Source organism: Salvelinus alpinus, chromosome 31 (genome assembly GCF_045679555.1).
Source record: "Salvelinus alpinus chromosome 31, SLU_Salpinus.1, whole genome shotgun sequence".
NCBI lineage: Eukaryota > Metazoa > Chordata > Actinopteri > Salmoniformes > Salmonidae > Salvelinus > Salvelinus alpinus.
Window position 1 is genome coordinate 26,947,531 of NC_092116.1, and position 27,478 is coordinate 26,975,008.

At 43.9% G+C, this 27,478-nt stretch overlaps 2 protein-coding genes across 5 annotated transcripts in view; both read right to left on the reverse strand.

Moving 5' to 3' along the window:
• Positions 1 to 14,894, reverse strand: part of LOC139561130 (actin-binding protein WASF3-like) — an 88,726-nt gene extending 73,832 nt beyond the window's left edge. For 2 of the 3 annotated variants that reach the window (XM_071378014.1, XM_071378015.1), the window contains exon 1: positions 14,419 to 14,892. The gene's annotated coding sequence lies outside the window, so the exon portion shown is untranslated. Of the gene's footprint in view, positions 1 to 14,418 lie in introns of all 3 variants that reach the window. The other variant, XM_071378012.1, reaches the window with a different exon arrangement.
• A 5,098-nt stretch (positions 14,895 to 19,992) lies between these two features.
• Positions 19,993 to 27,478, reverse strand: part of LOC139561628 (5-hydroxytryptamine receptor 2C-like) — a 307,369-nt gene continuing 299,883 nt past the window's right edge. For both annotated transcript variants that reach the window (XM_071378848.1, XM_071378847.1), the window contains 3 exons: positions 23,798 to 23,961; positions 23,025 to 23,381; positions 19,993 to 20,900 (listed from right to left, as the gene is read on the reverse strand). In XM_071378848.1, coding sequence (XP_071234949.1) covers positions 20,331 to 20,900; positions 23,025 to 23,381; positions 23,798 to 23,961 — 1,091 coding nt within the window. In that variant the 3' untranslated portion in view covers positions 19,993 to 20,330. The remainder of the gene's footprint in view (positions 20,901 to 23,024; positions 23,382 to 23,797; positions 23,962 to 27,478) is intronic.

The window sequence follows — 27,478 nt, forward strand, 5'->3', positions numbered from 1 at the left end:
CATCACAGCAGCAAGATTTGTGACCTGTTGCCACAAGAAAAGGGCAACCAGTGAAGAACAAACACCATTGTAAATACAACCCATATTTATGCTTATTTATTTTCCCTTGTGTACTTTAACCATTTGCACATCATTACAACACTGTATATACATAAAATGACATTTGTAATGTCTTTATTGTTTTGGAACTTCTGTGAGTGTAATGTTTACTGTTCATTTTTATTGTTTATTTCACTTTTGTATATTATCTACTCCACTTGCTTTGGCAATGTTAACACATGTTTCCCATGCCAATAAAGCCCCTTGAATTTAATTTAATTGAGAGAGAGAGAGAAAGAGAGAGAGAGAGAGAGAGGGAGAGAGGGGGAGAGAGAGAGAGAGAGAGAGAGAGAGAGAGAGAGAGAGAGAGAGAGAGAGAGAGAGAGAGAGAGAGAGGGAGAGAGAGAGGGGGGAGAGAGAGAGGAGGAGACAGAGAGAGAGAGAGAGAGAGAGGAGAGAGAGAGAGAGAGAGAGAGAGAGAGAGAGAGAGAGAGAGAGAGAGAGAGAGAGAGAGAGAGAGAGAGAGAGAGAGAGGGGGGAGAGAGGGGGAGAGAGAGAGAGAGAGAGAGGGGGAGACAGAGACAGAGAGAGACAGAGAGAGACAGAGAGAGACAGAGAGAGACAGAGATAGTATGCCAGTGTGCTTTGTGTGTGAACTCCCCCTCCCTCTCTGACCCCGTTTGTCAGAGACAAATAAATGTGTTGCCCTCAGCACAATCACAACAAGTCATCCATACACACTGGGCTGGCATTCTTTCCGCTCACACAGCACGGCGCTCTCTGGGTTACAGAGATGGGTATGAGCCTATACTCAAATCACATGTTATTGGTCACATACACATATTTAGCAGATGTTATTGCGGGTGTAAGCGAAATGCTTGTGTTCCTAACTCCAACTGTGCAGTAATATCTAACAATATACACAAACCTAAAAGTCAAATAAATATTAGGACAAGCAATGTCGGAGTCCGGAGTATGAATATATATACAGTGCAGTGAAAAAGTATTTTCCCTCTAATTTTCTCCACATTTGCATATTTTCGATACTGAATGTTATCAGATCTTTAACCAAAACCTAATATTAGATAAAGTGATCCTGAGTTTACAAATAACACAATAGTGTTCGGTTTTCGCCAGGCACAGTGGAACCCATGTCGCCCAAAAAGTTGATCTGTCCACAGAACATTCTTCCTAGAGTCTTGATGATCATCCATGTGCTTCTTGGCAAACTTTTAGTAAATTTTTTGGATGACATGGGTCCCATTATTCCTGGCAAAAACCAAACACTGCATTCCACATTCCATCTGTCTGTGAGCTGAAGCTGAAGCTTAGCTGGGTCATGCACCAAAACACAAAATCAGTTCTACATAAAAATGGCTAAAAGGCAATACATTTGAAGTTTTAAAACGGCCTAGTCAAAGTGCAGAACTAATCCCAACTGAGATGTCGTGGCAGCACTTGAAACAAGTAGTTTTATGTTTGAAAACCCACACATGTAGCGGAGATAAAACACTGAAAACATTTGGTTGCAGTCATTGCAGCTAAAGGTGGTATAACAGTTATTGTGTCACGTCTACTGCTCCACCTCTCAGGCGCTTGACGTCGGCGGTCTACTAACCACCGTTCCTGGCAACACCTCATTACGCACACCTGGCAACCCTCATTACGCACACCTGGCAACCCTCATTACGCACACCTGGCAACCCTCATTACGCACACCTGGCAACCCTCATTACGCACACCTGTGCCCAATCAGGCACACCTGGACTGTAGAATGATGAGAAAAATATATAAATAATCAATTTTAGAATAATGCTGTTACGTAACAAAATGTGGAAAAAGTCAAGGGGTCTGAATACTTTCCGAATGTGATCGGATGTACAGACATTATGGACAGTATGTGTATAGTATATGTAGTATATCTGAAGAATAGGTGGATAGAATAGCATATGTACAGCAATAGTTGAATTGGATGGACTTGACTAGAATACAGTACATACTGTACTGACTAGAATACAGTACATACTGTATTGACTAGGATACAGTACATACTGTATTGACTAGGATACAGTACATACTGTATTGACTAGAATATAGTACATACTGTATTGACTAGGATACAGTACATACTGTATTGACTAGAATACAGTACATACTGTATTGACTAGAATACAGTACATACTGTATTGACTAGGATACAGTACATACTGTATTGACTAGAATACAGTACATACTGTATTGACTAGGATACAGTACATACTGTATTGACTAGAATACAGTACATACTCTATTGACTAGGATACAGTACATACTGTATTGACTAGAATACAGTACATACTGTATTGACTAGGATACATTACATACTGTATTGACTAGAATACAGTACATAGTGATGTCCTTGATTATCTTTTGCCATACTAGGCGGTGATATAGCCCGACAGGATGCTCTCAATGGTGCTTCTGTAAAAGTTTGTGGCCCGTCAGGAAATCCAGGACCCAGTTACACAGGGCGGAGTTCAGACCCAGGGTGTGAGCATAACGATGAGCTTGGATGTACTATGGTGTTGAATGCTGAGCTGTAGTCAATAAGCTGTAGTCAAACTACACTATGAAACAAAGATAAATGACATAAATAATGAAACTAAAATGCTTTGGAGCACCTTAAATGGAATTTTGGGCAAAAAGCAATATACACAAACCTAAAAGTAAAATAAATATTAGGACAAGCAATGTCGGAGTCCGGAGTATGAATATATATACAGTGCAGTGAAAAAGTATTTTTCCTCTAATTTTCTCCACATTTGCATATTTTCGATACTGAATGTTATCAGATCTTTAACCAAAACCTAATATTAGATAAAGTGATCCTGAGTTTACAAATAACACAATAGTGTTCGGTTTTCGCCAGGCACCGTGGAACCCATGTCGTCCAAAAAGTTATATTTTTGAGAACGGTGCCATTCTAACCACTTTTTGGGGGTTTGAGTACGTTTTAATAGTCACAGTGGGAACATCCCCTATACACTTCCTGATGAACTCAGTCACCGTGTCAGTGTATACCTGGAACGTATCCCAGTCCACGTGATTAAAACAATCTTGAAGCATGGATTCCGTCAGACCAGCGCTGAATAGACCTTAGCACCGTTACTTCCTGTTTTTAATTTCTGCCTATAGGAAGGGAGGAGCAGAATGGAGTCCTGATCTGATTTGCCGAAGGGAGGGCAGGGGAGGGCCTTGTGACCATCCCGGAAGGGCGGGTAACAATGGTCGAGAGTTTTGAAACGCGAGTACTACAGGTAATGTGTTGATAGAACTTTGGTAGCGTCTTCCTCAGATTTACTTTGTTAAAGTCCCCATTTACAATAAATGCAGCCTCAGGGTATGCGGTTTCTAGTTTGCACAAAGTCCAGTGTAGTTCCTTGAGAGACGTCGTGGTATCGCCTTGAGCGGGAATATGCACGGCTGTGACGATAACCAAAGAGAATTCTCTCGGGAGGTAAAGTGGTCAGCATTTGATTGTGAGGTATTCTAGGTCAGGTGAACAAAAGGACTTGAGTTCCTGTACGTTACCACAATCACACCATGATTGGTTAATAATGAAATATACACCTCCGCCTTTCTCCTTCCCAGAGAGTTCTTTATTCCTGTCTGCACAATGTACTGAGAACCCAGCTGGCTGTATGGACAGGGACAGTATATCCGGAGAGAACCATGATTCCGTGAAACAGAGTATGTTACAGTCCCTGATGTCTCTTTCGAAGGAGATCCTTGCGCTGAGCTCATCTACTTTATCGTCCAGGGACTGAACGTTAGTGAGTAATACACTCGGAAGCGGTGGATGGCGTTCACGCCTCCTGAGTCAGACTAAAAGTCCACTCGGAATATCTCTTCTCCGCCGACGGCCTCTTGGAGCAGCCTCTGGAATGAATCCAATCCCCTTGGGGGGTACGAACAAAGGATCCAATTCAGGAAAGTCTTATTTCTAATCGAAATGCTGGTGAGTTTCCGCCACTCTGATATCCAACCGTTCTTAGTTGCTTAAAGTTGCTTAGGAGCTAGAAACTGAGCTGCCATGTCTATCGGCACCATCTGTAGAGTGAAGGCCTGGCTGGGGAATGGGAATGGGACATGGGTATTTGCCCAGTGCTGGGAAATGGGGCTAGGACAAGAACTGGGTAAGAGAAAGAGAAAGAAAGAGGGTAAGAGCTGCGGTAGGAGCTAGTGGGACTGTAGCTAGTGCAAGGTGTAGATCTGAGGGCTTAGGGAGCAGACTGAGGGGCTGTAGCAGGTTTGGAGAGAAGTCATGAAACTCTGACCTAGATGGATGCACCACAGACTGTAAGGCACCCCGATACCTCTCAGGATGAGCAGGATGTAGTTACAAGCAAAGCATTACAGGATCGTACAGTCTCTATCTCTCTCTCTATCCCTCACTCTATATCTCTCTCTCTCTCCCTCACTCTCTATCTCTCTCTCTATCCCTCACTCTCTATCTCTCTCTCTCTCCCTCACTCTCTATCTCTCTCTCTCTCCCTCACTCTCTATCTCTCCCTCTCTCTATCCCTCACTCTCTCCCTCACTCTCTATCTCTCTCTCTCCCTCACTCTCTATCTCTCTCTCTCTCTCTCTCTCTCTATCTCTCTCTCTCTCCCTCACTCTCTACCTCACTCTCTCTCTCTCTCTCTCTCCCGCACTCTATCTCTCTCTCCCTCACTCTCTATCTCTCTTTCTCTCCCTCACTCTCTATCTCTCGCTCTACCTCACTCTCTATCTCTCTCCCTCAATCTCTATCTCTCTCTCTCTCCCTCACTCTCTATCTCTCTCTCTCTCACTCTCTATCTCTCTCCCTCTCTCTCCCTCACTCTCTATCTCTCTCTCTCTACCTCACTCTCTATCTCTCTCCCTCAATCTCTATCTCTCTCTCTCTCTCTCTCCCTCACTCTCTTTCTCTCTACCTCTCTCTCTCTCTCCCTTACTCTCTATCTCTCTCTCTCTCTCTCTCTCTCTCTCTACCTCACTCTCTATCTCTCTCTCTCTCCCTCACTCTCTATCTCTCTCCCTCACTCTCTATCTCACTCTCTCTCTTTCCCTCACTCTCTATCTCTCTCTCCCTCACTCTCTATCTCTATCGCTCTATTATATTTTGTTTGCCTCTCTCAGAGGTCCAATGAGAAGGAAGGTAGAAAGGCAGGAGAGCAGGTAGCCCAGTTAAGATGTGAGAGCTCAGGGAATCTCCTGCCTCCCCTCATCACCTCCAGCCCAGCCCAGTCCCCTCACACACACTACCCAGTCCCCTCATACACACTACCCAGTCCCCACACACACACTACCCAGTCCCCTCACACACACTACCCAGTCCCCTCACACACACTACCCAGTCCCCTCACACACACTACCCAGTCCCCTCACACACACTACCCAGTCCCCTCACACACACTACCCAGTCCCCTCACACACACTACCCAGTCCCCTCACACACACTACCCAGTCTCCTCACTACACACTACACACTACCCAGTCCCCTCACACACACTACCCAGTCACACTACCCACTACACACTACCCAGTCTCCTCACTACCCACTACACACTACCCAGTCTCCTCACTACACACTACACACTACTATCTAGGACAGATGCTGTCCGTATATGGACTGAGATAGATGACAGAAATCTGCAGCAGATCAATGACTCTGATTGATAGATCTATAATCACATTGGGCCAACACCCAGCCTTATCGATCAACGTGACGACGGACGTTTGTATGTGTGTGGGTGTGTATGTGTGTACGTTTGTATGTGTGTGTGTGTGTACGTTTGTATGTGTGTGTGTCTATGTGTGTGTATGTGTGTACGTTTGTATGTGTGTATGTGTGTAGGTTTGTATGTGTGTATGTGTGGGTGTGGGTGTGTGTGTACGTTTGTATGTGTGTGGGTGTGAATGTGTGTGTGTGTGTGTGTGTGTGTATGTGTGTGTGTGTGTGTATGTGTGTGTGTGTGTGTATGTGTGTACGTTTGTATGTGTGTATGTGTGTAGGTTTGTATGTGTGTGGGTGTGTGTGTGTGTATGTGTGTACGTGTGTGTGTGTGTGTGTGTGTGTATGTGTGTACGTGTGTACGTGTGTGTGTGTGTGTGTGTGTGTGTGTGTGTGTGTGTGTGTGTGTGTGTGTGTGTGTGTGTGTGTGTGTGTGTGTGTGTGTGTGTGTGTGTGTGCGTGTGTACGTGTGTGTGTATGTGTATGTGTCCACCTTTGCCTGTATGCCTCTCATGCACCAAAACAAATTGGTGCATGACTATAAAATAGTCTACCTTCACACAGACAGGCTATCCACTCACCATGGAGTCATTCCTCACGAAGCCCAGACCAAACATGACCGTGGTTTTGGGGATTTACATGAAGTCTAATCCATAGAACAGTCCTTTGGAGGAAGGACTGCTGACATATATTAGACAAGTGTATCTAAAAACATAATTGAGAAATAATTTCTGAAATGTTGCATATTTTTCTACATTTTGGCCTTACCCAGGCCTCCTTTAAGACTCCATAATGTTTAATCTGTAAGAGCTACAAAGCAGACATTGGTGTCATATGAAGCTGTACCTATTGCTTGGTAATATTAATATTTTACATGAAATTATGAATATTGAAAAATATCAACATGAAAATGTAAAATATGCATTTTTGTATTTGTCCATTTTTCTATATATTGTTGAGCAGTATATACTCATATATAAGGGCATGTCAAAGTTTCAGAATGGGATCTCTGCTAGTTTTAAAATTATGGCCCATTTTATGACATAGTAGGCAACATAACCAATCACAGCCATCCTTTTTACTTGTATCATTGCACATCCTACAAATCACTAGCAGAGCGAGACCCTTTTGAAACCATTTTCATATTCACTCTGTTGGTAATGTTTACAAATAAGATCATAACTTTGAAACTAGCAGAGATCCCATTTTGGAACTTATACATGCCTTCGTAGAGTATATTATGTTCAACAATACATTGAAAAAAATTGCCAAATCAAAAAACTTATATTTTAAATCTTCGTAAATGAATGTAAAAAAATGTTTTTGAAGTTAGATTAACAAGAATTTATGTCTACGTCCTGGGAAATGTTCTTGTTACTTACAACCTCATGCTAATCGGATTAGCCTACGTTAGCTCAACCGTCCCGCGGGGGATCCACTGATCCTGTAGAGGTTAAAAACTTATTCTAACTAGGGGGCGCAGTTTTCACTTTTGGCTAAAAAGGCGTACCCATTCGAAACTGCCTATTTCTCAGCCCCCAAAACTAGAATATGCATATAATAGTCAGATCAGGATAGAAAACACTCTGAAGTTTCCAAAACGGTAAGAATTTTGTCTGTGAGTTAAACAGAACTGATATTGCAGGCGAAAACCTGAGAAAAATCCAACCAAGAAGTGGCCCTCTTTTTGAGACCTCTCTGTTCCAATGCATTTCTTTTTCTATGTCTTCCCTAAGGTGTCAACAGCCTTTAGACATAGTTTCAGGCTTTTATTTTGAAGAATGAGCGTGAAAGGACACATTGCGTAAGTGGATAGGTGGGGGCTCTCCGAGTGATTGTTGCGCAAAAGTGAAAGGCAGCCATTGTTTCTCTCGGTCCTAGTGAAAAGCCAACTGTCCCGGTTGATTTATTATCGAATAGATATTTGAAAAACACCCTGAAGTTGGATCAAAAACAACGTTTGACATGTTTATGTGGACATTATGGATATAATTTTGAATTTTTTCCGGCGTTGTCGCGAACGCTTTTTCCGGTGGATTCCTGGGCATGACGCAGCAAACAAACGGAGGTATTTGGATGTAAAAAATTTCTTTATGGAACAAAAGGAACATTTACTGTCTAATTGGGAGTCTCGTGAGTGAAACCATCCGAAGATCATCAAAGGTAAACGATTAATTTGATTGCTTTTCTGATTTTTGTTACCAAGTTACCTGACGCTAGCTGTTCTTATTGTTTTGTCGAGCGATCGATACATTTACACAAATGCAAGTATTGCTTGCGCTGTAAAGCATAATTTCAAAATCTGAGACGACAGATGGATTAACAAAAGGCTAAGCGGTGTTTTGCAATATTGCACTTGTGATTTCATGAAATTATATTTTATTATATACTGTTCGCACTAGGCTACGCTATGCTATTCAGGGTTTTTGTTGACAAATATCCCGGATCCGGGATGGGGAGTCAAGAAAGGTTTTAAGTACCTTACTGTGATTGTTTTCAACTAAAATAGTCAAAAAGAAACAAAAATAGCTTATTTCCAAGCGAGGATTTTGCTCTGACTGTGTGGGAGGGGTCTGAATGGGGAGGGGAAAACTGAAAACGAGCTGTTATTGGCTGAGAGGTTTGGAACTCTATTTATTCTATCAGGTGTTCTTTTCAAACAGCTCTTACACTAAAAGGGCATGATCATACTTTCACAATTTCAATGTATTATTCCAAACCTCATAGTGTGGGAATATATATAAAACACAGAAAAAACTAGCTTTTGACTGTAAATGAGGTGTTATTTGAAGTGAAAAGGAGACTGGAGTGCCATTTTGAGGTAGCTAGATAAGACAACCACATATCACCACAAATACACTATAGTTTCCCATTAATTTATTAATTGTTACCCAGTAATGATTTGAAATTCAGATAAAAATGGCAGCATTGGACCTTTAACAAAAGGCACATCTCAACAGGTTGTCCAGGTAAGTCATGACATCTTTCCTCTTTTGTTCTCTATGGGTCCTCTATTGTTCCTCGGGAAAGGAGGGAAGGCTGATGACATCACAAATTCCCATCAGACCAACTCATTGAATGCCAAACTCCATGAAGTTTGAATTTTTGCCTAAAATACACTATTTTGCTCAAAACATATATTATTTTTCTTACCTTTTACTGTATTTATACTTGGGATATAGTAAAAGTTCAAAAGTCCCTGGAGGACATCTTTAAAGTGAATGATTATTGATAACAGTGTCTGCTAAATGACTAAAATGGTGATGTATTTACAGTGTAGGTGCATATAACTTATTTATAACACCCACTCTGTAATAACACTGTCCTAGCTTATGTTATTATCATGTACATTGATGCATTTAAAATAGGACCAACCAGTTGGACAGTTGATACCTGATTCAAAAGCTGTAGAAAAAGCTACCCCTCAACAGATATCCAAGTCTCTTTTCCTGATGAAACAATGGAAAAAAGACATGTACTCCATAGGGGGTAAGAATACAGTAACCCAACGGTCAGAGTCGGAAAAAGACATTATTTTTCTGGGCCAGGGTTCTAAAAGTAAAGGTTCAGTTCTGGAACAGAACATCGGATCACAGAGCACTTCTGGAAATGTCATCACGCTGGACTACAAACACACAGGCAAAACATTCTCTTGGCAACTGCTCAGTACTGAATGGTTACTGAGAGAGACAGAGAGAGCAGGGAGGTAGAAAGAGACAGAGAGAGAGAGAGAGAGAGAGAGCAGGGAGGTAGAAAGAGACAGAGAGAGAGACAAAGAGAGAGACAGAGAGGGAGACAGAGAGAGAGACAGAGAGAGAGGGAGACAGAGAGAGAGAGAGAGGGAGAGAGAGAGAGAGAGGCAGAGAGGGAGACAGAGAGAGAGAGAGGTCCAATATTTCCGGGATGGGGATCAGGTGATGTCAGAGTTGGACGGAGAGTCGGCCTGGTCCTCTTACCTCCTCTGTCAGCAATGTTCCTATCAGACGAAGTGGATGCTAAGCTACATGACTGTTTTGCTAGCATAGACTAGAATATCCGGGATTCATCTGATAACATTGAGGAGTTTACCACATCAGTCACCGGCTTCATTAAAAAGTACATCGACCTCATTCCCACAGTGACTGTACATACATACCCCAACCAGCAGCAATGGATAACAGGCAACATCCGCACTGAGCTAAAGGCTAGAGCTGCCGCTTTCAAGGAGCGCGACACTAATCTGGACGATTATAAGATAAATCTCGCTACGACCTCCGACGAGCCATCAAACAGGCAAAGAATCAATACAGGACTAAGATCGAATCCTACTACTCGATGGGTGCAAAGGGAACCCAGCCGCGAACTGCCCAGCAAAGCACGACTACCAGACGAGCTAAATACCCTCTATGCTCGCCTACCCTACTTGCACATACTGTAACTACCACAATTACCTCGTACCCCTACCTGCACATACTGTAATGACCACAACTACCTCGTACCCCTACATGCACATACTGTAATGACCACAACTACCTCGTACCCCTACCTGCACATACTGTAATGACCACAACTACCTCGTACCCCTACCTGCACATACTGTAATGACCACAACTACCTCGTACCCCTACCTGCACATACTGTAACTACCACAATTACCTCGTACCCTACCTGCACATACTGTAACTACCAAAACTACCTCGTACCCCTACCTGCACATACTGTAACTACCACAATTACCTCGTACCCCTACCTGCACATACTGTAACTACCACAATTACCTCGTACCCCTACCTGCACATACTGTAACTACCACAATTACCTCGTACCCTACCTGCACATACTGTAACTACCACAATTACCTCGTACCCCTACCTGCACATACTGTAACTACCACAATTACCTCGTACCCCTACCTGCACATACTGTTACTACCACAATTACCTCGTACCCCTACCTGCACATACTGTTACTACCACAATTACCTCGTACCCTACCTGCACATACTGTAACTACCACAATTACCTCGTACCCCTACCTGCACATACTGTTACTACCACAATTACCTCGTACCCCTACCTGCACATACTGTTACTACCACAATTACCTCGTACCCCTACCTGCACATACTGTTACTACCACAATTACCTCGTACCCCTACCTGCACATACTGTTACTACCACAATTACCTCGTACCCTACCTGCACATACTGTTACTACCACAATTACCTCGTACCCCTACCTGCACATACTGTTACTACCACAATTACCTCGTACCCCTACCTGCACATACTGTTACTACCACAATTACCTCGTACCCTACCTGCACATACTGTTACTACCACAATTACCTCGTACCCTACCTGCACATACTGTTACTACCACAATTACCTCGTACCCTACCTGCACATACTGTTACTACCACAATTACCTCGTACCCTACCTGCACATACTGTTACTACCACAATTACCTCGTACCCTACCTGCACATACTGTTACTACCACAATTACCTCGTACCCTACCTGCACATACTGTTACTACCACAATTACCTCGTACCCTACCTGCACATACTGTTACTACCACAATTACCTCGTACCCTACCTGCACATACTGTTACTACCACAATTACCTCGTACCCTACCTGCACATACTGTTACTACCACAATTACCTCGTACCCTACCTGCACATACTGTTACTACCACAATTACCTCGTACCCCTACCTGCACATACTGTTACTACCACAATTACCTCGTACCCCTACCTGCACATACTGTTACTACCACAATTACCTCGTACCCTACCTGCACATACTGTTACTACCACAATTACCTCGTACCCTACCTGCACATACTGTTACTACCACAATTACCTCGTACCCCTACCCCTGCAAAACCTGGATATAACCATGTTATGTTTTTACTATTCATTATTCAATGTGTATTTATCCCTCATGTCACTATTTAAATGTTTTATATATGAATCTTTAACTCTGTATTGTTGGAGAAGGACACGTAAGTAAGCATTTCACTGTTAGCCTATACCTGTTATTTACAAAGCATGTGACAAATACAATATGATTGGATTCAGACTGCCTACTATTACTCTTCTCTCTCTCCCTCTTTGTCTTTGTCCCTCTCTCATCCCACTCCCTCTGTCTCTCTCTGTCTCTCTCTCTCTCTCTCTCTCTCTCTCTCTCTCTCTCTCTCTTCGTCTCTCTCTCTCTCTGTCTCTCTCTGTCTCCCTCCCTCTCTCATCCCACTCCCTCTCTCTCTCTCTCTCTCTCTCTCCCTCTCTGTCTCTCTCTTCGTCTCTCTCTCTCTCTCTGTCTCTCTCTGTCTCCCTCTCTCTCTCATCCCACTCCCTCTGTCTCTCTCTGTCTCTCTCTTCTCTCTCTCCCTCTTTGTCTTTGTCTCTCTCTCTCTCATCCCACTCCCTCTGTCTCTCTCTTCTCTCTCTCCCTCTTTGTCTTTGTCTCTCTCTCTCTCTCTCTCATTGCACTCCCTCTGTCTCTCTCTTCGTCTCTCTCTCTCTCCCTCTCTCCCTCTGTGTATACAGTTCTACAAAGGCCTAACATCATAAAACATTCAGTCCATCCATTTAAAATGAGAAATTTCCTCCAATCAATAATGACACGACTGTTTGATCACTGTCTTCAACTGTTACACGTTTAATACTGTAACCAAAGACATCTTTTCAACCTCTTGTACTCACTGGACTATCCACTAATCCAGATCTTTTAGCTCCAAGTCAAATTTAAGTGCTGTCTTGGCAGCCTACAAAACGACTGAGATAATATCAAGCAGTTTGAATGCCATTTCACTCAATATTGTAACTAACCTGTAATACCAAAATGACAATATGGCATTGATTTACACACATAATATACAAGATCTTGAAAAGGTTATTTAAAGTTTTTTCAAGAGAAGCAACCAACAAAACTCTAAGCCAATATTTCAATACACTGGTAACACAATAACAACATTGAAAAGAAAACTACAACACAACAACATCATTCAACAACCGAAAGTTTGACACTTTTGTGAAAACTTGACTTGGACAGCGCGGATAAACAACAACAGTAGTGACCGGTAAATGGTTGTTGACTCATTGTCTGTGGGTCTGGCACTAGCAAGAATAATCTGTTACACTAGACTAAACCAATGATGTACAATATATAAACCCTAGATAAACCCAGGGGCATTGCATTGAAGCCACCATGCAGCCATCTTGGTACTCCTCCTCCGTTGTATATATATATATTTTTTTAAAGTTAAATTAATGTCTACGTTCATTTTAGCCACATTTGTTCTATTACAAACACCTTAATGCATAATGTTCAATTATATTATGTGAGATAAACAATAAAACAATTCAATAATATAGAAAAACATTTTCCTTAAAGTATATTTTTTCAGAGTGTACTAATGTCACTCTCCTCACTACAAAAAAAACTTCAATACATGTACTTTTGTCCGAGAAAATATTTTTGTGAAATATTGTAGAATTCCATTCTTACTGTAGGTAGCCTAGTGGTTAAGAGCGTTGGGCTAGTGACAAAAAGGTTGCTGGTTCGAATCCCCGAGCTGACTTTATGAAAAATATGTCAATGTGTCCTTGAACAAGGCACTTCACCCTAATTGGTCCTGTAAGTCGCTCTGGATAAGAGCATCTGCTAAATGACTAAACTGAAATGCATGGAGGACTGCTCCAACTGGGGAGAGTCAATATGGCCGACCAGGGGCTTCAAAGCCTCCCAATGGTCAATACTAGCGTCAGCAATCCAGGGTTTATATATATCATTGGACTAAACCCTAGAACCAAGTTGCCAACTGGGCACACACTGGTTCAATCTATGTTGTTTCCACAAATTACGTTGAACCAACGTGGAATAGAAGTTGTATTGATGTCTGTGCCCAGTGGGTGGTGAAACACTGCTAGTCACTGCTTGTCTAAGTTCTAAAATGGAACCCTATTCCCTATATAGTGTTCTACTTTTGACAAGAGCCCTATGTTTCCTGGTTAAAAGTAGTGTACTATATAGTGAATAGGGTTCCATTTGGGACACAGCCTAGTTCCTGAGTGGCTCCCCGAGAGGCGTAGCGGTCTAAGGCACTGCATCTCAGCGTTAGAGGCGTCACACCAGACACTGGTACGATTCCAGGCTGTATCACAACCAGCCGTTACATTACTAGTCTGTTCTAGGCTAAAACGATGGCCAGTTGTTTCGCATAGGCAAACTGTCAATTCCACATGCTACAAAAATATCCTAGAGCTATCTATCTATATAGGCAGCCACGATCAATACATCAATTTAGATAGGAAGATAACCCGAACAGAGCATTCGTGTCAATTGTACATTAAAATAACAATCAGTGTACATAGGCGAAACAGAACGTGTCAATCAAACGATAATCGGTTTCGGATTATGCTTGTTTGAGTTCATTGCATGATGAATCTGTAACCAAATGTATACATTTTCTCACGGGAAGTGCTACTGCTCCATGGCAAAGCGAATGATACATCCACGCTTACTAATGCATGACGACCATAACAACGTGCTATTCCCCTGTTGTTGCTGCTGCTAACGTTAGCTCACTTTTCCCCCGTCCGTTACAAATGACAAGCAAAGCGGGATTTAACTCACCGATGTAGCTTCTCTTTCTTATTTTTGTAGATTTTTCTCTCCGTATTTTTCTGTCCTGTCTGGATTTCATATCCACGGGTCCATAACAGCGGAGGCACAGCCGCCCAGATTTGTCTGATGATGGGAGAAACAGGGACGGAGGGATGGATGGAGAGGAAAGGCGGAGGAAGGAGCCTTTGATGTAAGGATATCTGGGTCCCCAACTCTTGCCCAGTCTGTGTGTTGTTACGTTACCAAGGCAGCGTCGACTCTTCAGCCCTGTAGTGCGAGCTGCAGCAGATACCAGACCTGTTAGTGCGCATGCGCTTCACCGAAAAACGGCGAGACTAGACCGACTACAGGTTATAATAACCTCGATCGAAATAAGCAAGATGTTTCCCTGCCTCTCTCGCGGTTTTGTTTTACTGCACCGTGATGAGGAATAGGCTAAATATGTGTGTGCTCTTCCGTAGGTTTATTTGGGAGGAATGTAGAGCAAGCCGCATGCACACGCTTCACTGTGTAGGGTTGAAGACAACAGATCTATACGCCTCTATAAGCATCCGCTTGGTGCTATAGGTCGTTGTTCCTGTCTTTACTTATTCACATAGGCGTACTACTGGCACATATTTGCAACATACCGGTAGGCTGGACTGTAAAGGGTTGGAATTGGAACGATGCTGCTCTCTCCTGGCTCTGACAGCGAAGTGCTGGTGACATTTAGGAGACATGGCACGATACGTCTGTTCAGTTCCAAGGCTATTGTCACGCTGATACTGAATCAAAGCACTAATAACCTATTCTATAGGAAAACACATTGTGAAATTAGGTAGTTTGATGTGCAATTTGTTACATTTAAAATTAAATCAAATAATTAAAAGATAATCAAAATAACATTTAAAAGTAAATTATACAATTACTCCAATCCACCGAGCTGCGAGGGCACTTTTTAAAAGGAGGGCAAAAGGGTAGGTGATAGGGCACTGGTTGAGCCCTATCTGGGCACGTTCCTGTCTATAACCATAATTTAACACATTTTTGAAGCAACAAACAGTTGTTTATGCTCATATCTACTGAGCGTTTTTGCGTCGCTGTCCATGGTGCGGAAATCAGTCAAGCGCAGAATACATAGGCTTACATTCAACACATAGCCGGCAATCAATCAAACAATACTTTAAAAGGGAGGCTTTCACTCAATAACTAGACAAACAACTTTATAATAGCATACATATGGTCTATAACTATGGTTTAATTGAACCCTATTCTCAACCGGCCGGTTAGACAATGGATTTAGAAGTGGATATGAAAAAAAAATCTTAAATTGAACTTGATTGGTCAACTTGCCCAGCCCTCCTGCATGAATGAACATAATTTGATCCTTTTGGGTGGCTGCAGTTCAGTGTTGTGGCACTCTAACTTTGCCCACTCAGACGGCTGTAAGAAAACTAGTCACAGATTGTTGTTAATAAAAAGGCTAAAAAGTAATACTTTAAAAAATAATGTGCTCAACCAGGCAGTTGATAGGTCAGTAAAAAGGATGGTGCACTAAAAATAGGGTACATTTATTTTTTGATAAAAATACTTATTTTGGTGAAAAATATGATTGAATTGTTGACAACACACCATATATAATACCCATAATAGTAATAAAAAACTGTAATTTGTCATATATTATCTAAAAGTGTATTCTGAACATGTGGGAAACATGGTGGAAGAACCTGGATCACTTAAAATGTAAGAAAACCATTTTCAGGGACATTGCTCTATACACCATCTGAAAACCCATTCATTTCAATGTAATTGAATATTCATATTCAGACATACAAAATTAACATATGTTAAAATTTGACAAACTAACAGCAGTCCTCAGAGTATCCCTCCCTCCCTCCACCCTTTCTCTCCCTCCCTCCCTCCCTCCCTCCCTCATTTCCCTCCCTCCCTCCCTCCACCCTTTCTCCATCCATATCTCTCTCTCTCTCTCTCTCTCTCTCTCTCTCTCTCTCTCTCTCTCTCTCTCTCTCTCTCTCTCTCTCTCTCTCTCTCTCTCTCTCTCTCTCTCTCTCTCTCTCTCTCTCTCTCTCTCTCTCTCTCTCTCTCTCTTTCTATCCATCCATCCATCCATACATCCATCCATCCATCCATCCATCCATCCATCAAGCTGAAGGGAGACTTTGTGCACACATTAGAATGATATTTTAATAATAAATAAATAGCAGCATCACACAGAAATGAAATAAAAAACATTGTCGTGTGGATGACTAAAATAGTAAAAACATGACAAGTGTCATTGATGGATATTCACAAGTAAATGGTATAAAAAAAATGCAGATTGAATTGATTGTAACGTAAGGGGTTGACACATAAAATATCTCTAACTCTGGCCCGGGGCATTACGCTGGTTTCTTAAACAAGTGGTAAACTCTGAAAACACTACCAGTTGTGTGCGTTCACATGCTTTGAATGAGTTAAGAATGCCGATTGGCTAATGGCCAATAAGCTCCATCAACCATAAACTAAAAATACAGCCATCATGCTCGTGAACAAACTACAATGTTAAAAAAACATATGAAGAGATTTGTTTTTATTTGTTAAATTAAATGATGCTTTATTGTTGCATTTAGCTGCTGAAAATGCTGTTATCAAAAGGTCATTTCCTTAGTAGGTGAGGTCAGAGGTCAGCATGTGGGAGAAGTCGGATCTCAGGGATGATGGACGAGTTTCCCATTTGTAATAACAGTTGGAGGGCCGTTCAACTGGATTTTAAAAGTTTCCCACTAGTAATTACCAGTTAGAGGGCCGTTCAACTGGATTTTAAAAGTTTCCCACTAGTAATTACCAGTTAGAGGGCCGTTCAACTGGATTTTAAAAGTTTCCCACTAGTAATTACCAGTTAGAGGGCCGTTCAACTGGATTTTTCCCAGTCGTATGCCCTTAGTTACGGATTTGAGAGATTTCATGAATGCAACATTAGTTTGGCTGAGAAGAGGAAGCTCTAATGCCCTGGACCAGAGCTCTATCCTACACACACGGTTACGGCTAACACATACAGATTCAAATACATTGTTTAAGCAAACTGGTTTCGCAAACTGATTTCGGATCAAACCAAAACCGATTCTTTCAGTTTTTTCCGGCGTCCCCTTCTCTCTGCACTCCTCTTTATTAGTTTTAGTTTCGTTTGTTTTGTTCAACTTCATGTCAAACGTGGCCATGGGCCTGTAGTCCTATTGACCTCTGTATTTTGTCTGGAAAAAGCTCCAACATTCCTAGTGATCGGTTAGGCCTACTGTTCCATCTTCCTTACTTAGGAGCTAGACAGTGTGCGTCTCAAATGGTACCCTATTCCCTACATAGGGCACTACTTTTATCAGAGTCCTATGGTCCCTGGTGAAAAGTAGGGCACTATATAGGGAATAGGGTGCCATTTGAGACATAACAAAAATGTGTGTTAAAACATTTTTTGACCTGTGTGTGACCTGTGTAGAGGGGTCAGAGGTTGTCATAGGTAGTACATTCAGTCAGGTGCTCTGGTGTTTTGGTTGTGGTTGTGGCAGCGTTGAGTATGAGCTGTAGGGATAACTTTCAGGGTCTAAGTGGGTTATATAGGCCCATAGGGTTACTAATATAATGTAGATTTGGTTATGGTGAGGTTTGTTCTATGATCGGGTTATAGCCTATGCTTATGGTTGAGTTATGATCACAGCTACAAATGTAGGATCTTAATTTGAGCCAGTTTGACAGAGCAGGAAAATAATCCTGCAGCAACAGCAAATGTGAATTATTATATGGATTATAATTAATGGACATTTTTTTGTAAGAGTTAATCTTTTTTTTGCTGGGGGAAAATTAAATCTGAACAATTTAAAGTGAACATTACACACTTTAGAAGCATTTTTTAAACCTTGAATACACAATAAATTAGGAAAATTATCAGCAACAAAAGAGTGCTCAAATTAAGATCCTACATCTGTATGGTTGTACAAAGGGCAGTGTTGGGGTTAAGTTCTGGTCAAGATATGGACTTAAGAGGGCCTGGAGTTAGGCTGGCTGTGAGGGACAATCCCTCTGAGACCTGTGTTCATAAAGCCTCTCAGAGGATGAGTGCTGGTCATCCTTAACTGGACTGGGTTTGATCCGTCTTCTCAAGGACTGCCTGCCGTGTCAATCAGTATGAGGTAATACATTGTGATGTGTGAGAGAGATCCATTGTACTGAGACCAGTGTTTCCAACCCCTTCATCCACCCTCATGTAAGCATTCAAATAAGTAACTCCTAACCTCAGATCTAGGATCAGGTTACCCAACTCCCAATAATTTGACCCTGTATCAGTGGTCAGGGCCATTGACTTCTACCTACACGGTCTACTCATTTTAATGAGGTGGGTCTTGGTGCTATCCCCTGTCTCACCACAAGGTGGTACTGTGACTGTCATTGAGGCTATAGTTCAGTTCTGTTAAGTTTCCTTTCTCCAGTCACCATTACTAGTCTCCCTAGTAACCATTATATACTTGTTTTATACACACTGGCAAAAGCTAAATTCAGACCTGTTGTATTGTTATGTCGTGTCCATGGTGCTGAATTGTTACAAAGATCCATTACACAATAAGTTAGACTGCATTTGACTATGGCAACGACCGGCATGGAACCCTATTCCCTATGTAGTGGATCAAACGTAGTTCACTGTGTAGGGAACAGGGTGCCATTCTGAACATAGACTATGAAGTCTCGAGTTTCTCTCTGTTCAGGCTTGTCTCACGTCTTCTTCTCCTCCTCCTCCTTCTCCTTTGCCTCCTCCTCCTTCATCTCCTTCGCCTCCTCCTTCATCTCCTTCTCCTTCTCGTCCTCCTCCTCCTTCTTCTCCTTCTCCTCCTCCTCCTTCATCTCCTTCTCCTCCTCCTCCTTCATCTCCTTCTCCTCCTCCTCCTCATTCTTCTCCTTCTCCTCCTTCTTCTCCTTCATCTCGTTCTCCTCCTCCTCCTTCTTCTCCTCATTCTCATCCTCCTTCATCTCCTTCTCCTCCTCCTCCTTCTCCTCCTCCTTCTTCTTCTCCTCCTCCTCCTCCTCCTCCTCCTCCTCCTCCTCATCTCCTCCTCCTCCTTCTTCTCCTTCTTCTCATCCTCCTCCTCCTCCTTCATCTCCTTCTCCTTCTCCTCCACCTTCTTCTCCTCCTCCTCCTTCTTCTCCTCCTTCTCCTTCTCCTCCTCCCCCCCTTCACCTCCTTCTCATCCTCCTTCTCCTCCCCCTCCTCCACCTCCTTCTCCTCCTCCTCCTCCTCTCTTCTCTTCTTCTTCTTCTTCTTCTCCTCCTCCTCCTCCTCCTCCTCCTCCTCCTCCTCCTCCTCCTCCTCCTCCTCCTCCTCCTCTCATTCTCCTTCTCCTTCTTCTCCTCCTTCTCCTCCTCCTTCATCTCATTCTCCTTCTTCTCCTCCTCCTTCTCCTTCTTCTCCTCCTTCTCCTCCTCCTCCTCCTCCTTCATCTCCTTCTTCTCCTCCTTCTCCTCCTCCTCCTCCACCTTCTTCCTCTCCTTCTTCTTCTCCTCCTCCTTCTTCTCCTCCTCCTCCTTCTCCTCCTCCTCCTTCTCCTTCTCCTCCTCCTCCTCCTCCTCCTCCTCCTTTTCCTTCTGTGGGGTTCTAGATTGTACAAGTCCATGACACCCAGGTCAAGGGTTAAGAGTCAAGGTAAGTCCTTCCATGACTCATTCTTCCAGAAGTGTCCGCACCACCCACTGTGGCTGTGTCTCAAATTTTACCCTATTCCCCATGCAGAGCTGCCTGAATAGTGAGTTTTGTTCAAGGTAGTGCACTACACAGTGAATAGGGTGTTATTTGACACATGCCCACTACAGTCCTTCCCTCCCTCGCATTACTTCACGTCCATCCGTCCATCATCAGCCAATGAGCCGCAGAGCTGGCGTAATCCAATTATCGAATCAACCAATCAGACGCTGCTGGTGCGCTCCAAGTGGGCGTGGCAGAAGCTGTCGACAGATAGCTTCAGCTCCGACATTCTGGGTTCCAATTCCGACATCATCCCGGGGCATTCCATATCCATCCTCATCCCGTCATCTGTAGGATCGTCAGGCTCCACCCCTCTGATCATCCCGTTACCGTCGGCCCCGCTCCCTCCACCACCATTCCGACAGTTGCTATTCCGGTCCACACTTCCCTTCTTCCCATTCCCTCCATGATGTCCAAATATGGGCGTGACCGCATGAGACGGACACTGAATGGTGGGAACAGCTAGCGATTTACTACTAACCCCTGCCATCGGCCCTGTGTTATACTGACAACGTATATAGCTGGAAAAGGCCCTTCTGTATGTCTTGTTAAACAACGTATAGACCAATGGGTTGACCCCAGAGGAGATGTATCCCACCCACACAAAGACGTTGAGGAGCTCAGCCAATACAGGCTCGTTGCAGGAACCCTGACAGAGGACGTAAGTGACATTGGTGATGAAGAAGGGGCACCACATGATCAGAAACAGGAAGAACACGATCCCCAGCACCTACAACACAGAACAGAGAACAGAGACCATACTAGAGCAGAGTAGATTGGAGAACAGAGACCACACTAGAACAGAGGAGAACAGAGAACAGAGACCACACTAGAACAGAGGAGAACAGAGAACAGAGACCACACTAGAACAGAGGAGATTGGAGAACAGAGACCACACTAGAACAGAGGAGAACAGAGAACAGAGACCACACTAGAACAGAGGAGAACAGAGAACAGAGACCACACTAGAACAGAGGAGATTGGAGAACAGAGACCACACTAGAACAGAGGAGAACAGAGAACAGAGACCACACTAGAACAGAGGAGAACAGAGAACAGAGACCACACTAGAACAGAGGAGATTGGAGAACAGAGACCACACTAGAACAGAGGAGAACAGAGAACAGAGACCACACTAGAACAGAGGAGAACAGAGAACAGAGACCACACTAGAACAGAGGAGATTGGAGAACAGAGACCACACTAGAACAGAGGAGAACAGAGAACAGAGACCACACTAGAACAGAGGAGAATAGAGAACAGAGACCACACTAGAACAGAGGAGAATAGAGAACAGAGACCACACTAGAACAGAGGAGAACAGAGAACAGAGACCACACTAGAACAGAGGAGAATAGAGAACAGAGACCACACTAGAGCAGAGTAGATTGGAGAACAGAGACCACACTAGAACAGAGGAGATTTGAGAACAGAGACCACACTAGAACAGAGGAGAACAGAGAACAGAGACTACACTAGAACAGAGGAGAACAGAGAACAGAGACCACACTAGAACAGAGGAGAATAGAGAACAGAGACCACACTAGAACAGAGGAGAATAGAGAACAGAGACCACACTAGAACAGAGGAGATTGGAGAACAGAGAACAGAGACCACACTAGAACAGAGGAGAACAGAGAACAGAGACCACACTAGAACAGAGGAGAACAGAGAACAGAGACCACACTAGAACAGAGTAGATTGGAGAACAGAGACCACACTAGAACAGAGGAGATTGGAGAACAGAGACCACACTAGAACAGAGGAGAACAGAGAACAGAGACCACACTAGAACAGAGGAGAATAGAGAACAGAGACCACACTAGAACAGAGGAGAACAGAGAACAGAGACCACACTAGAACAGAGGAGAACAGAGAACAGAGACCACACTAGAACAGAGGAGAACAGAGAACAGAGACCACACTAGAACAGAGAAGATTGGAGAACAGAGACCACACTAGAACAGAGGAGAACAGAGACGACACTAGATCAGAGGAGAACAGAGAACAGAGACCACACTAGAACAGAGGAGAACAGAGAACAGAGACCACACTAGAGCAGAGTAGATTGGAGAACAGACACCACACTAGAACAGAGAAGAACAGAGAACAGAGACCACACTAGAACAGAGGAGAACAGAGAACAGAGACCACACTAGAACAGAGTAGATTGGAGAATAGAGACCACACTAGAAGAGAGGAGAACAGAGAACAGAGACCACACTAGAGCAGAGGAGATTGGAGAACAGAGACCACACTAGAAGAGAGGAGATTGGAGAACAGAGACCACACTAGAACAGAGGAGAACAGAGAACAGAGACCACACTAGAACAGAGGAGAACAGAGAACAGAGACCACACTAGAACAGAGTAGATTGGAGAATAGAGACCACACTAGAAGAGAGGAGAACAGAGAACAGAGACCACACTAGAGCAGAGGAGATTGGAGAACAGAGACCACACTAGAAGAGAGGAGATTGGAGAACAGAGACCACACTAGAACAGAGGAGAACAGAGAACAGAGACCACACTAGAACAGAGTAGATTGGAGAATAGAGACCACACTAGAAGAGAGGAGAACAGAGAACAGAGACCACACTAGAGCAGAGGAGATTGGAGAACAGAGACCACACTAGAAGAGAGGAGATTGGAGAACAGAGACCACACTAGAACAGAGGAGAACAGAGAACAGAGACCACACTAGAACAGAGGAGATTGGAGAACAAGATCCTCAGAACCTAGAACAGAGTAGAGTAGATCAGAGCGGTGTATGAGAGGCGATGGAATGCAATAGGACAGAATGGAAAGAAGCAGAAGAGAACTTAAGCTGCTAGATGTCTACAGTTGATCCTCACCTTGGAGGCCCGCCTCTCATTCTTGATCGCCTGCATCATCCCCCGCCTCCCGTGACTGTCCCGTGCATCACGCCCTGCCGGAGAGCTCAGCTGGGACGCCACCCCCGAACTCGGAATCATACTGATGCTCTCCGAGGGAGAACTGCTTAAGAGGCCGGTCTGCCGGTCAGGCTCCGCCCCTTTCAGGCAGCTCAGACTTCCGTGTCTGCTAGGAGGAGGAGCCTCAATGTTTATGGGCAGGACTAGGAAATTTGGAGGCGGGGACTGGTGGTTTGAGGGAGTGGCCTGAGGCTGCAGTGGCTGCTGGGAGGAAGTTTTCCTCTCGTAGAGGAAGACGGTCTCCTGCCGCTGGAGGACCTGGGGGGGAAGACACAATGTGATGTCATGATGGACCACTGACAGACATACCATTATGGACCAGCCTGTCTGCCCTATGACCTGTTGTTTCTGACAAATACATGGACCAGCCTGTCTGCCCTATGACCTGTTGTTTCTGACAAATACATGGACCAGCCTGTCTGCTCTATGACCTGTTGTTTCTGACAAATACATGGACCAGTACATGGCTAGTTAATCAAAACACAGACTCCATTGCGGTTGTCACCAACAAAGTGGGTCTGTGTTATATTTCCTGTCTGACAGACCTGTATAGTAAGGCACTAGAAAACTAACATGATGACCAATGGGATTCAATCAGAGGTTGGAGGAATACATTGGCTAGCCAATCAAATGACAGAACATCAAATAACTAGCCAATCAAAACACTCTCTGACCTGTATGGTGAGGCAGTAGGACACAACCATGATGACCAATGGGATGAAGAAAGCCACGAAGGAGCCAACCAGCATGAAGCGCTCCTCGTTTAGAACACAGCTGCCGTCGACAAACACCTTGTCTTTGTTGTGAAGGCCGATCACCGGGATAGGCATGGACACACCTATAGGAGAGATGGATGAAAATAGAGAGAAAGTGATTAGAGGCAGGAACACCTTATCCTTGTTGTGAAGGTCAGTCACCGGGATAGGCATGGACACACCTAGAATAGAGGGAGAGAGAGAAAGAAAGAGAAGGAGAGAGAGAAAGAGAGAGGGATGAGAAGATAAGTAGTTATTAGAGAAGGGGGTGGGATTAGAGAGGGAGGGAAGGAGGGATGAATATCTTGTTGTGAAGGCCAATGACCGGCATGGGGATGAACACTCGTAGGAGAAGAGATAGACAGAGAAGGAGCGAGATAGAGAGATGAGAGTAGGAGAGAAAGAGAGAGGGATGACAGAAGGAGAGAGAGATAGAGAGATGAGAGTAGGAGAGAAAGAGAGAGGGATGACAGAAGGAGAGAGAGATAGAGAGATGAGAGTAGGAGAGAAAGAGAGAGGGATGACAGAAGGAGAGAGAGATAGAGAGATGAGAGTAGGAGAGAAAGAGAGAGGGATGACAGAAGGAGAGAGAGATAGAGAGATGAGAGTAGGAGAGAAAGAGAGAGGGATGACAGAAGGAGAGAGAGATAGAGAGAGGTGATAGAGGGACGAGAGAAGGAGAGAGAGAGATGGATGAGTCATTGTTGTTATGGAGGACTATTGGAGTGAGAAAAAAGGGATGCAATGAGAGAGGATGGTAAGAAGCTGGGGGAGACAGAGATTAACATCTTGTCCTTGTTGTGGAGGCTAATGATCCCACAGAACAAAAGAGAGGGATGAGAGAAGGAGAGAACAAAAGGATGGAAGGTGGGAGAGATGTACATTGTGGAGGCTAATGATCCCACAGAACAAAAGAGAGGGATGAGAGAAGGAGAGAACAAAAGGATGGAAGGTGGGAGAGATGTACATTGTGGAGGCTAATGATCCCACAGAACAAAAGAGAGGGATGAGAGAAGGAGAGAACAAAAGGATGGAAGGTGGGAGAGATGTACATTGTGGAGGCTAATGATCCAACAGAACAAAAGAGAGGGATGAGAGAAGGAGAGAACAAAAGGATGGAAGGTGGGAGAGATGTACATTGTGGAGGCTAATGATCCCACAGAACAAAAGAGAGGGATGAGAGAAGGAGAGAACAAAAGGATGGAAGGTGGGAGAGATGTACATTGTGGAGGCTAATGATCCCACAGAACAAAAGAGAGGGATGAGAGAAGGAGAGAACAAAAGGATGGAAGGTGGGAGAGATGTACATTGTGGAGGCTAATGATCCCACAGAACAAAAGAGAGGGATGAGAGAAGGAGAGAACAAAAGGATGGAAGGTGGGAGAGATGTACATTGTGGAGGCTAATGATCCCACAGAACAAAAGAGAGGGATGAGAGAAGGAGAGAACAAAAGGATGGAAGGTGGGAGAGATGTACATTGTGGAGGCTAATGATCCCACAGAACAAAAGAGAGGGATGAGAGAAGGAGAGAACAAAAGGATGGAAGGTGGGAGAGATGTACATTGTGGAGGCTAATGATCCCACAGAACAAAAGAGAGGGATGAGAGAAGGAGAGAACAAAAGGATGGAAGGTGGGAGAGATGTACATTGTGGAGGCTAATGATCCCACAGAACAAAAGAGAGGGATGAGAGAAGGAGAGAACAAAAGGATGGAAGGTGGGAGAGATGTACATTGTGGAGGCTAATGATCCCACAGAACAAAAGAGAGGGATGAGAGAAGGAGAGAACAAAAGGATGGAAGGTGGGAGAGATGTACATTGTGGAGGCTAATGATCCCACAGAACAAAAGAGAGGGATGAGAGAAGGAGAGAACAAAAGGATGGAAGGTGGGAGAGATGTACATTGTAGAGGCTAATGATCCCACAGAACAAAAGAGAGGGATGAGAGAAGGAGAGAACAAAAGGATGGAAGGTGGGAGAGATGTACATTGTGGAGGCTAATGATCCCACAGAACAAAAGAGAGGGATGAGAGAAGGAGAGAACAAAAGGATGGAAGGTGGGAGAGATGTACATTGTGGAGGCTAATGATCCCACAGAACAAAAGAGAGGGATGAGAGAAGGAGAGAACAAAAGGATGGAAGGTGGGAGAGATGTACATTGTGGAGGCTAATGACTGGGAAATGCGTGGACACAATGTGGAGAAGAGCCAGAGCCAGAAAGAGAAGGAGAGAAAAAGAGAGTGATAGGAGGGAGGAGAGTGATGAAGCGTTTGTCCTTGTTGTGCAGCCCAAATAGCCATCAATAAATCTAGAGAAAAGGACAAGAGAAGAATATAGAGAGGGGAGTAGAGAAAATAGGGAGAGAGGGGGGAGGGGAAAACAGAAAGAAAAGAGAGAGAGAGAGAGGGGTACGCAGCAGAGGAGGCTGGTGGGAGGAGCTATAGGAAGACGGGCTCATTCTTAGGACTGGAATGGAGCCAAACACGTTTCCATGTGTTTGATGTGTTGGGTACCATTCAATTGATTCCATTTCAGGCATTACAATGAGCCCGTCCTCCTATATCTCATCCCACCAGCCTCCTCTGGTACGCCGTGAGAGAGAGAGACCGGTCAACAGACAGAAAGAGATAGGGAATAGATGACTTCATTTTCTCTTATCTAAATAATCTCTAATTAATCTTTCATCGGATGTGATCGGACCCTCTGATTGTTCTGAAACCACAACCTGACCTGCTACCTTGTTATCTGCCTACACACACACACACACACACACACACACACACACACACACACACACACACACACACACACACACACACACACACACACACACACACACACACACACACGCTGGACACACACACACACGCTGGACACACACACACACGCTGGACACACACCCACACGCTGGACACACACCCACACGCTGGACACACACCCACACGCTGGACACACACCCACACGCTGGACACACACCCACACGCTGGACACACACCCACACGCTGGACACACACCCACATACACACAAACACTGGACATATATACACACACACACACGCTGGACACACACCCACATACACACAAACACTGGACATATACACACACACACACACACACACACACACACACACACACACACACACACACACACACACACACACACACACACACACACACACACACACACACACACACACACACACACACACACACACACCCTGACCTGTCACCCTCTTACCTGGCTGTCTCCCAGACCTATTCACATTACTTATCTGTGAGAGTGAGAGAGAGAAAGGAGAAAATCCCAGATCTATTGGGAGAAAAACCCCTTCCTGTAACATTTGCAGCAGAGTACATGTCTTCCTGCCAACCCGTAGGTACAGCCAGTGGACCAATCAGACCAGTAACATTAGAACCTATGTCTCTATCATGATATAATTATTACTGTATTGTCACTAAGTATTGTTTTTCTTGTTATTATTATCTAGTCCTCATGGATTTGGTTCGTCACTTTTGTTAATTGTTTATTTCACTTGCTTTGGCAATGTAAGCATTTAAAGCCCCCTTTTTGATATTGAATTGAGTGAAAGGGAATGAGAT